Source organism: Coenobita brevimanus, chromosome 51 (assembly GCF_032717465.1).
Source record: "Coenobita brevimanus isolate Jiangsu-jjx chromosome 51, ASM3271746v2, whole genome shotgun sequence".
In the NCBI taxonomy this organism is placed as follows: domain Eukaryota; kingdom Metazoa; phylum Arthropoda; class Malacostraca; order Decapoda; family Coenobitidae; genus Coenobita; species Coenobita brevimanus.
In genome coordinates, this window is record NC_137004.1 from 1,415,980 (window position 1) to 1,428,095 (window position 12,116).

Genomic DNA, 12,116 nt, shown 5'->3' on the forward strand with positions numbered 1-12,116 from the left:
AGTACATTGCCCTGCTCCCAACTCACACCCCCCTCTCTCATATACCTCTCCACCCCATCCTTCCATCTCATCCTCAGCCTACCCCTCCCTCTTTCCCCCTCCACCTCACTCATATACACTCTCTTCGTCAGTCTTTCACCCTCCATCCTCTCCACATGGCCAAACCACCTCAGTGTATTCCTCCTAACGCTTCCTATTACAACCACATCCACACCACAATGCTACTTTATATCCTCATTTGTCAGCCTGTCTCTCCATGTGACTCCACAGGCTCCTCTTAAATAACTCATTTCCACTGCTCTCACTCTTGACTTGTGTCCTTCCAGCAACGTCCAAGCTTCACTTCCATACGTTAGAGTTAGTATCACAATACTGTCATGTAGTAACTTTTTCACTTCCATGCTCACTTCCCTGCTTCTTATCACTGCTTTCAAGGAACCAGCAACCTTTCTTCCCTGCTGTACCCTTTCAAGCACTTCACCCTCCAAACCTCCATCCTTACTCATCACACCATCCAAGTACTTAAATGTACTCACATTTTCCAATTCCTCACCATCCAACCTCGCTGTACATTCACTGACTTCACCTCTATCAAAGACCATCACTTTACTCTTCCCTGCATTCACCTTTAGATTCCGTTTCTTACACACTCTCCCAAACTCATCCACCAAGCCTTGCAGCTCTCCTTCATCTTCACTCAACAACACTGTATCAACTGCAAACAACAGTACAGGGAGTTTCCAAACACTACCCTCTCTCACCAGGGCCACTCCAACATCCACTACCCTACCTTGTACCTTTTTTATTACCCCATCCATGTACAGACTGAACAACCATCGAGACATGACACATCCCTGTTTCTACCCAACTGTCAAAGAGAAAAATTCACTCAGTTCACCATCCACACGCACTGCAGCCTTAGCACCATCATACATACTCTTCACAGCATTCAACAACTTCCCATCTACTCCATATATTCTTAATACTTTCCACAATCCTTGTCTATCCACCCTGTCATATGCTTTCTCCAAATCCATGAAAGCCACATACAACTTCTTTCCCTTCTCTAGAAACTTTTCCACTAAAGATCTAAGAATGAATATCTGATCTACACAACCTCTTCCCTTCCTAAAGCCTCCCTGTTCTTCTCCAACTAATTCCTCTGTTCTTTTTCTAACTCTGTCAATAAGTATCCTACCATACACTTTTCCTATTATACTAAGAAGACAGATGCCTCTATGATTACCATACACTTCTTTTTCCCGTTTTCCTTTGTTTCATCATTTTCATTGCCAGACACCATGTATCCCAGACAGGGTGGCCAAGGGCTTAGAGTTAATTGTTTTACAGGGAGGGGCACTAATCCTCCACCAACCCCACTTGTTTTCCTTTGTACATGGGAATAATTATACCTGACTTCCAATCCTCCGGGACTCTACCTTCCTCCCAGGCCAATCGGTACATTTTCCACATCCATTCTACTACTATCTCTCCCCCATACTTCAGCATTTCACCACACACTCCATCAATTCCTGGGGCTTTCCCCAATTTACCTTTCTTCATTGCTTCCACAACTTCTATCCTACTGATTTCTTCCTGTCTTCTCACCTCCCTCCTTCTCCCAGCCATTCCCCAGTCACTTATACTCGCATTACTTCCATCCTCTATTATAAAAATTTTGGAGAACAGGATTTCTGAAGTAAGCAAGTTAGTCCATACCACAAAGCTTGTTTCAAAAGTACTGCACGTCTAAACTACGAGAAGGACAAGAATATCCAAATAAATGATCGATCTAAAGTTCAGATTTGTCAAAAGTTCAAACGGTTTGCAGATACAGGGACTTCAAATTTTAGATACTACCCTGTAAGTGCCAATGTTAACCAATATAATGAAGGATGGTGTGACAGAGAATAAATCAATAGAGGGAAGAACATCCAAAGGCAGATCATGGAAGATGTGTCAAGGGGTCCTGCATGAACATTTCCGGACTAGAAGATTGAGTTAGAGAATGGCTCAACACTGCAACACATGATAACAAGAGTTGTCTGAAAGAAACTATCACACATATGCTAGCACGGTCACTAGTCGCTAACTTTAAATGTAATACGGTATAGATACAACTCCTATCATCCCCTATTGTGGTGCCATACCTTGAGTCCCAGTTTGAATAAGCGGCATAATATCAACCAATGCCACGAGGGACTGGTGTAATGCAGTGTAGTCTAGGCTGGGGAAGAGGGACAGTCTGGTGGCATCCTGCTCACGTACTCGAAGCATCTCCATTGGACGTTCCTGAATTTCACGCAGCACTCCTGGGATGTGCAAAAGAGGTGGAAAGTTGTGACATACAGTGTTCTCTATCTTTTTTAAATAAGTGGGATGTTATATGATCTGATAAGTAAGGTTGTATAAACAATACAGAGTAAAAGCTAGTGTAACTGAAGCAAAACCTGACAAATTAGTAAATGCCAATGGCAAGAATCGAACCCAGACCCGCAGGATCTCAGTACATGACCTAATCATTAAGCAAAGAAAAGTTCTGTACTTCACTTACCTACCAGGCTGCATCAGCTTCTATACAGCTCATTACACTATTTCCATATTACTCCTTGCAAGCTGCAGAAGTCTAAGAACAAGCTACCAATGTCTGGGTGAAGTACTTGTGGGCACTGACATAAATCACATACAAGTGTATCTTACGATATGCTACACCTAAGAACTTCATATGAAGTGCAGGTATGGCTTCCAAACTCACAAGGAAATGGTCCCTAGTACTGGTATCCTGGACTTACCAAGGAGAGTCTGAGAGAAGTACTTGAGGGTGTTTGCAATGTCAAGCCCAGAGGGAGGCGGCACAACCCCATGCAGCAACCGCATGTGGTAATCATTCAGGCTGCGGATTTTGGCTGTGACTGTTGAATAGGATAAGAGAACAGGCAACTAAGTTTGACCTGAATGATGCAGTTGCAGTACAGCAACACTACCTGGAAAAAATGTTCTGCATTATTTTTCTTTGTATTTCCCTCTATACTAATCTCAACACAGGCGGCCCTCCACATGTGTGGAATCAACTGTTGTGGGACTCGCACATTCGCGGACTGCCCCTCTGTGGAGCCAAAACTGAATTTAATGGGTATGATTGTAAGAAGTTGGTGTATCTATGTAGCTGATGACTTGCCCGCAATCACATGTGGGTAAGTCATCAGCTCTTTGTGATATTTTATGCTGCTTTCAGGTCCCAGGTATGGTTTATTAGGTAGAGTACGTGCACACTTGTTCAAAAAGGGTGATTTGGGGCTGTGGAGGCATTTAAAGGAGGGTGTACCAAACATTCGTGGAAAATCCACATTCGTGGGAGTCTGTGTCCCCCAACCCCCGCGAATGTGGAGGGCTGCCTGTACAGGGCACCTTGAGTAATATGTCAAACTGTAGCAGTATTTCTTACTGAAAAGCAGGTAAAAAAAGTGATTTTCCCTCCTAAGACACAGTTAAGAACAGCCAGAATATGGCTTGAGCCAAGCACGACATTACTCCAGCTGGATGTGGGCAAGCGAAGTTAATCGCCCTTGCCTACCTGCCAAAAGCTGTATGCCCTGTCTAAGATGATTTTATTCAATCTAGCTGACTCATTACAAACAGGATAGGTTTGAAACAGCCGACATTCATTCTTTCACTACTAGTGTAGTTTCAGCTGAATAAAATTGCCTGGCAGTAGCGAGAATAATAGAAGATATATGTTGCTGGAGTGAAGTGATAAATAGAATACACTGCGCGAGTCCAGTTATGACAATTTGGAGTATCCTGTACAGTACTTACTACGTTAAAATCAAAGCTTCATGTAATTCACATATAAGAAGGCCATTAAAACCTGAACGCCTTCAATCCAATGATGTACATTCCACCTTATAATCTCCAGACATTTTATTCACTTCACGAGACATTTTAAAATGAAGGGGTTAGATACAGCAATTATTAACCCCATTCATTACTAGTATGCTGTCCTCTAGTTTAATAAAGTAATGTAAAAGCAAGGTAAAACTAAAAGCAGGTCATCAGACTGAAAGGGTTAAGTCAAAGGTTGCCACTGCAGTTAGGATGTCACCTGTTAATACACACCTCTTATCCAGTCTGATCTGATTAATTCCTTCACGCTGAGGGTATATTTTATTATTTATTCTAGATACCAAACTAATGATTTTACTCACCTTAGCAAAGGCACCTATTCTAAAACATATTACAATAATGAAAGCTGCCTCTAAACCTTTAGTTCAAGAAGTCTCCTTAGCTGAAATAAATCACACTGAGACGGCAAAAAAAGATAAAAAAAAAGTATCACTGACCTGAAGGGGTTAAATGAATATAACAACAATACTACTGAGTGTTACAGCTTGCACATGTGAGGCATTCCTTGGTAGAAAGACCTACAACCAGCAATGATGAAATGAACCTACAGGCTCCAACATGTTCTCCTGGACTAGGCTGCATGCTTTTGCTCCCTAAGATATGAATATAGTATTGGCCTTTTTCGCACAGTCGACACTCAACAGTTAATAGTCTGAACCCCCAGCAATCAACCCTACTACATTCAGCTGGTCAACAGTCAGTGCTCCCATGGTGGAGGAAGAAGTCAATGTGCAAATTCCTCACAACACAATGAGGAACTTTTTGGCCTGTATGACATCTGATGCTTAATGCCTGTCATGTTTACTGCTTAATATACAGATATAACATCTATAATGATGCCCCCAAAATGACAATTTATTTTTATTTCGCCGGCTCAGATGTACAGAAATGACAATGATTAGGTGGATGTGCAGTGCGTCCCTGCGTCCCAGGCCTGGAGGGGCTGGGTTTACAATGGAGGAGTTGACAGGTAGGATGGGACTGGAGTGTATTGGTGTTGTGATGAGGAGAGGTAGATTGAGGTGGTTTGGACATATGGAGAGGATGGGGGATGATAATTGGGTGAGGAAGGTGAGAAGTGTTAATATTGGGGGTGGGGTTATGAGGGGTAGACCGAGAAAGACATGGGACGAGGTCATTAAGTGTGACCTAAGGGTTAAGGGACTGAACAGGGAGGCTGCAATGGATCGTGCAGCGTGGAGAGCCGCCATTAGGTGACCAAGGCCGACACATGCAAGCATGTTGGAGCCTTTAAAAACGAAACTTATTCACTGAGACTGAGGTTTTGAGGAGACCATAAGTATTATACAACAACCTTCAATTATCCAGACGCTCATAATCCGAACGTGTTCAGTATCCGGATGCTGGACCTTGGCTCTATTAAACCATTATCCGAATTTACTTGCTATCATCCAGACGTAAAAGTGCTTGAGAACTTCAGTCGGCCAGCCGACATACTCAATCATTCGGTATCGTGGCTGCTGGGCTTGAGCCGTGAGCGGGAAGTAGTCTGTAACCCACAACAAGAACTAAAATGTCTATCCGCCCCCCCCTGTATTGAATGGTAAAAATCACACGCTCGTCCTATCACTCCCAACGAACCTCCAGCACCCGAATAATATGACTGTAACCCGCAAGCGGTGTCAAAACGTGCGTACGCATTCCTCACCTAATGTCTAATATCAGGCAGCCACAGGGGCTAAGTCCTTTCCAACCACCACTTCCATCGAAAACAGACCACAAGCCACGAGTACATGTTTGGCAACAGCAGCCGTCCACCCCTCTACCAAAGGTCAAAAGTTCTCCGGTCACAGTGAGTTGTGTTTCTGCATGGCCACTCGGTGTCTAACAGACCACAAGCCATGAGTAAATGTACGGCACAAGTGCCCGTCCGCCTGTTGACAGAAGGGGGAGAATCCTGCCCACAGCCTCGCTTCTCCCTCCCCCCTACCGTCCCTCCTCCATACCCTCCCAGCTCCCTCCTCACTCCCTCAGTCCTTATCCTCCTCCGTGGTGATAACACTGACTCAAGATTTTTCAAATTTTTTTGCGATTTATTCGACTAATATTGGTCGTATCAAAATTCCGCAAACCCATGAGAAAGTTCATGAAATTCTGCATCTGGACATATGCTTAACTCTTGGAAGGTGCTGGCAAAATTTTGAACTAGGGTGGTGGGAAGTTATATGAAGATAAGTTTTATTCAACACTTTATTCTTGCTTGAATTTCTGTACTCTTACTTGTCAGTTTTATGTATTTGTATTAGCTTATCTTATAGTATAAACACCAGCAAAGATGATGGTATATCATTTATACCAATATAACCAATTTCCAGAGGCATATTTGGCTGTGGAATTTATTTTGAGCCACAAGAGCAATCACTCGTAACAGACAACAGATTTTCAAACCGTCGTCAGTCTTCTTTCTGTGGATTTTGTTGTTTATGTATTGTCTGCATGATGTTTAGCATTAATATGGATAAACCAATGTGTGTTTTGATGTCTCAATACAGCAGAATGACAGAAAAACTGCCAAAATTTAGGAGGGGTACTGTATACACGGTAGTGTATAGGTCAGGTGTTTTTTGGTTTTCAGTTTTTTTTTCATGGTTTTCTTGGTGTTCAGCATTGCTTAGGATATTCCTATGTGTGTTTTGATGTCTAAATATGGCAGACTGACCTGAAAACAGTGCCAAAATTAAGGAAGGTTACTGTACATACAGAGGTGAATAGGTAGGGTGTTTTTTGGTTTTCAGTGTTTTTTTCACGGTTTTCTTGGTGTTTGGCATTAATTTGGATATTCCTATGTGTGTTTTGATGTCTAAATATGGCAGACTGACCTGAAAACAGTGCCAAAATTAGGAGTACTGTACATACAGAGGTGAATAGGTAGGGTGTTTTTTGGTTTTCGGTGTTTTTTTTGCATGGTTTTCTTGGTGTTGAAAATTACTTTGGATAATTCTATGTATGTTTTGACATCAAAATATGGCAGACTGACTTGAAAAAGGTGCCAAAATTAGGAGGGGTACTGTACACAGAGTAGCGTTTAGGTAGGGTGTTTTTTGGTTTTCACTGGTTTTTCTGCATGGTTCTCTTGGTGATCAGCATTACTTTGGCTATTCCTATTTGTGTCTTGATGTCTAAATATGCCTGAATGACTAGAACACACTGCCAAACTGAGCATAGGTACTATACAAATAAGTCAGGTATAGGCTGTAGGTGGGTATAGGTAGGGTCTGGGTATGGTTGGGGAATAGTGTTCATTATCCGGATGCTGCCACTACCCCGACGTGCCTTTGGCTCTATTATGTCCGGATAAATGAGGGATTACTGTACATCAATAGTCTTGTACTGTATTATACTGTGCAACCTCGAAATTTAGAATGTCTAAAGTTTGGAAACATCTAAAGTTTGAATACAGCAAGCGCTCACATAACATACGATCCTATAATGTGAAACTCACATAACACTGGAGGCAAATTTTATGTCTAAATTTAGTCACAGTGTGAAAATGACAGACATTGCCCGGATGAAGGAAGCTGCCCATTTTTTTTTTTTAACATCATACTACACAGAGACGATAGACATAATGTGGTCAGAAGCCTTAAATTATGGTTCAAACAGTCATACCACGGCAAACCAGGGTCACAACGTGGTAGGAACAGACACAACGTGGCCAGTGATAGTCACAGTGCAGGTTACATCAGCCTATGATGTATTGCTATTATGTGCCTGTGCAGGATGTCATCATGGTCCACTGAGCATTCCTGCTCCAGTTGAGCCTACCCTCTCCCATTGTTCTGGCTGCACATGTGCTCTGTGTGATCTTTGCTTTTTTTTTAGCCATGGAACCCCATTCCACTTCCCCCCAGCAAGCTCACAACCTCTTCCATTCAAGGTGAGGAATCCTCCAGTGTTCAAATCCTCCAGTGTTTATAAGTAATGAAGTCTTAATTAGGTAGGGAAATGTCCTGGAAAAAACCCTGAATATTGCCCCCAAAGGTGAACTTGGGGCTGGCTTGGGTACCATGAAATCCTTTAACATGTAAACATATGACCCTATAGCGCAGCGATCTCATAAAGTGGGAGCTTCCAGGTACAATATTCCAGCGTTATGTGAGAGCTTGCTGTACTATATTTTATGAAATCTGTCATTTTTTTCCCCCCAAATAAGTTCACAAATGACTGCAGACTCTAGCATCTAAAACTTACAACTACACTTATCTGGTAGTGATGACCTTACTACAAAGTGTCTGTTCAGCAATAAGTTTCCTTTCCTCCTTGTGGTTAAGAAGCTCTTTAGTCTCTGATTCAGTTTAAACATTCTTCAGATTTCACTGTAATTGTGGCCTCAAAAAGGTGTTTTTGCTTTTCCAATTGGTCCACTGCTGTGAATAAAGTATGGATGATGACAATCCAGCTGCAAGAACGTAGTGTGTGCATGTGTTATGAGACAATTGTGGTAATGTAAACAGAGCCATGTATGACATGAAAATGTGAAATGATTCAGAAGTTTTGTACAGACTGAAACTAGGGCAAATAACTATCTTTGCACATGTTCTCAAATACAGCGATGCTGTTGGAAACACAACAATATATGCCATTAGGAAGCAATGTATAAGATTTCTGAGTGAAGTTCCAGTAAATATCTCTTAACCATGCAACACCATGGAACACAACCTGTCAGATATCCTTAACTACTGGATTTTACTCACTTTTAAAATATGCAAAACTGATGGTGGTCAGCAATCTCCTAAACAAAAGCCAAAGCATTCCCCATGAATGCATATTGCTCTTCATCACAAAAAAAATAAAAATAAAAATAATCCTCTGGCAATCGAAGCCATATCATCACAGTTTTGCCAAAATTGAAAAAGAAAAAAAAGTCTTAGGATTTTGCTATTGACTCCTAAGTTAAATAAAGTATCAGTCTAGGATTCAGAGGCTTAAAGTAAGGCTACTGAGTATAACAGACATTTGAAGAATTTCTCATAGTTACCCATTAAATAGCCATTATTTTCCCTGAGAGTATGATGCAAAATGGTGAATAATGGCAAGCTAAAGGAAACAGATACAGGGTATTTTTTACTTGCAAAACCCTCTGGCAATTGGAGGGTATTATTGCAGGTTCGCCTAAATTATTCACAAACAAGTCATATATCCCGGGACACTGCCCACAAAGTTTGGATACAATTTGCCCACTTGATTCTGAGGTATTTTGGTAATGGCCAAACACACAGACAGGGGCGATTACATTATCAGTAAATAATTCTTTTGGATTCATTGTTAAAGCACTGTGCAATGTATATTTGAGTAAATTACCATGTAATTTCACAGTAAACAGAAACCTCTGGCATCTTTTTCCATTCATTTCACACATGCATGAACACAAGTATTGTATCACTATCTGAGATTTTGATATTTCTGCTATGCATGCTTGTGTAAGTGTACATTATCATAAAATACATCATAAATAAAAGAAACCAAGCATTCTGTGGGGGAGCAATCCCCAAATGAGAAGAGCAGAGTGTAGCATCACACTGCACTGGTCATATAAACAACACAAGTTGATCACCTGGTATGTAATGCAAGGCAGTGGTACAAGATGTGCACAATATATTCATGTAGTTCAGTTTTACAGGAAAAAAATGAATGCAAAATTATTTTCCCTTGCGACTCATTCATGGATATTATATATGAATACAACTGCTGAGTGTTTCAGAACAGTGGTGGGCATACAGAAGATGAGGAAAGATATACATGAAAAATTCCATACTTCTAGGTTAAGAACGAGTAATGTTTTGATAATTATTATTACACTGAGCTAACAAAGAGAAAAGATAAACTGCAGTTATAAAAACACTGGACAATGGGATGCCTGACGCAAGCTAGTTGGCCCATACTACAAAGCTCATGTCAAAAGCACGTCTAAACTACAAGATACGACAGCCAGAAAAATGCTTTGTCAGAAGTTCAAATTTATCAAATGTTCGAATAGTTTTTGGTCAGGAGCACTTCAAATTTTAGACATCACACTGTATAACAACAGTCTTGTCACTTCATAGCCTTCAAAATGGGATGGGTTTTGGATTCGCAACATACAAAAATAGGTGCCACCAGCCACATACTCCCCCATTCATCACATTTTAACTAATAATTAGCATGACTGTAAATACGTTTACCATTTATAATATGAAAGCCTATAAACGCGTTGATTTTCTGTTGGTTAACAAAGAAAACTGGAGTAGCCATTACAGAGACATTAAGATTCAAATCTTTTAAACACAATTTGCTCCAAACCCTGGTTGTGGTTAGTTGACCCTCCTTCCATAGAACTCCTCATATTTAACTCAGAATATATGATCTTATCTCAGACAGGAAAAACAGGTTTCCTACAACAACTCTGGCATTATCTCCACTGGTGAATGAAATAGTTATTGCTTGTTAACACTCGTGTTCTTATGACTTACTCTTAGCTGAATAAAATAATACAGCATTTGCTGATTATAAAAAAAATAAAAAAATAAAAAAGTTGTTTCAACTACGAGAGGATTAATGGTTACTGCAGTAAAAACGGCAGGTTGTTATGAATCGCTCTTAGCTAAATAAAGTTGTCTGCCATTAGCTCAAGCAGATCATTAGAATTCCTTTAACCATGAAAGGATTAACTTGGATGTAAAACTTAGTACTGTATTGTGTACCTATAGACAAGATACAGGTAAGAACATTGTGATTACATTCCTGAGAGTTACATGGATCTAAAATGTTGTATTCCTTTCAGGATATGAAAACTCTTGTGTATCTCAATCTGACTACTATTGTATCAGATGATTTTACTCAGCTTAACAATGGTTTCCTTTCTTGTACTGCTGGCAAACCAAAACCATAAGTCTAAAACAAATATTTAATGAAATACTGTACTGTATGGTACTCTGACCCTTTGAAAAAATCTACAGTAATTTGAAATCAAATGGCCACCCTTACGGAATTATGGCATCAGCCTATAGATGGATATTTAGAATGAATCTGAATGACATCCTTTTTAGTTTACCCTCATTGCTACTAAAATTTTACTGAACTCAAGAGAGGCATCTCATAATGAAGGGGTAATTAACGCAACATGTATATCTAACAATTAAAGCTCACAAAGCATATTCTAAGCTGAATAAATCATAGGAGTTGGCAAGCATGAAGCAATAAAAATGTCCTCAGGCTCAAATGGCTAACCTGCAATTCCAAGAGTACCCTGACAAAAATACAAATAACACCCAACTCAAAACTGAACAAGTGAAATTATTGAGAACTTACATGTGGCAGCCCTTGTCCCCATGATGGTGAAGCTTGGTGGTGGTGACGTGCTCAACTTGGCTCACACATCGAGTCTCACTCTTGCCTCTCACAGGACTGAACAGAAGATATGTACAGTTGTGTACTTGCAAAATATAAATAACATACACAAGGTTACTCTCTCTTTCTATATATATTGGTACATGTACCATACAGATATACAGATAGACAGATAGATAGAATAACATACACAAGGTTACTCTCTCTTTCTATATATATTGGTACATGTACCATACAGATATACAGATAGATAGATAGATAGATAGATAAATTGATAGACAGATAGACAGATATATACAGTAATCCCTTTAACCCCTTAACCACGGGGCATCACTTTCATGACGCTTGGGAGCAAGGGATCAAACCGCAGGGCGTCACTGTTGTGATTCTGTGTTATTTTGAATTCACCCGGGCTTTCAAGTGGTGGCTTGTATCATCTATCAGTACTGCCAATGTCCAACACTAGTCAGCACTCCTAATCTCATCTGTACTCCCATCCATTGTTGACAATTTAGTCATTTCTCCCCGTTCTTGACTCCCCTCCCTACCCCCCCTCCATTACCCTATCCTCTTGCCTGCCCGGCCGTGCTACGCTAAGTAAATCATCCCTGGAATTTTTCACTGATTTCATCCATTGAAATAAGCCCTATGCCCTATTCTTATACCAAATAATATATACAAGAAAGAAATAAGGTAAGTGAGAGTGCCATACACCTAGAATTGGCTAATTATCACCTGACAACACCTCACGTGCACTCGTTCGCTAATTTTCGCTGTTTATTTCCCCTTGAAATATGCTGTATCATCTATTTTCGTAATAAAAATATATATAAGAAAGGAAGGGAGAAGCCTAAGTGATATTTACA

At 40.4% G+C, this 12,116-nt stretch overlaps 1 protein-coding gene across 1 annotated transcript in view; it reads right to left on the reverse strand.

Moving 5' to 3' along the window:
- Positions 1-11,233, reverse strand: part of unc79 (UNC-79 domain-containing protein) — a 384,753-nt gene extending 373,520 nt beyond the window's left edge. Inside the window, 3 exon segments of the mRNA XM_080272838.1 lie at positions 2,151-2,312; positions 2,793-2,912; positions 11,212-11,233. Coding sequence (XP_080128964.1) covers positions 2,151-2,312; positions 2,793-2,912; positions 11,212-11,233 — 304 coding nt within the window.
- Positions 11,234-12,116: the final 883 nt, after the last annotated feature.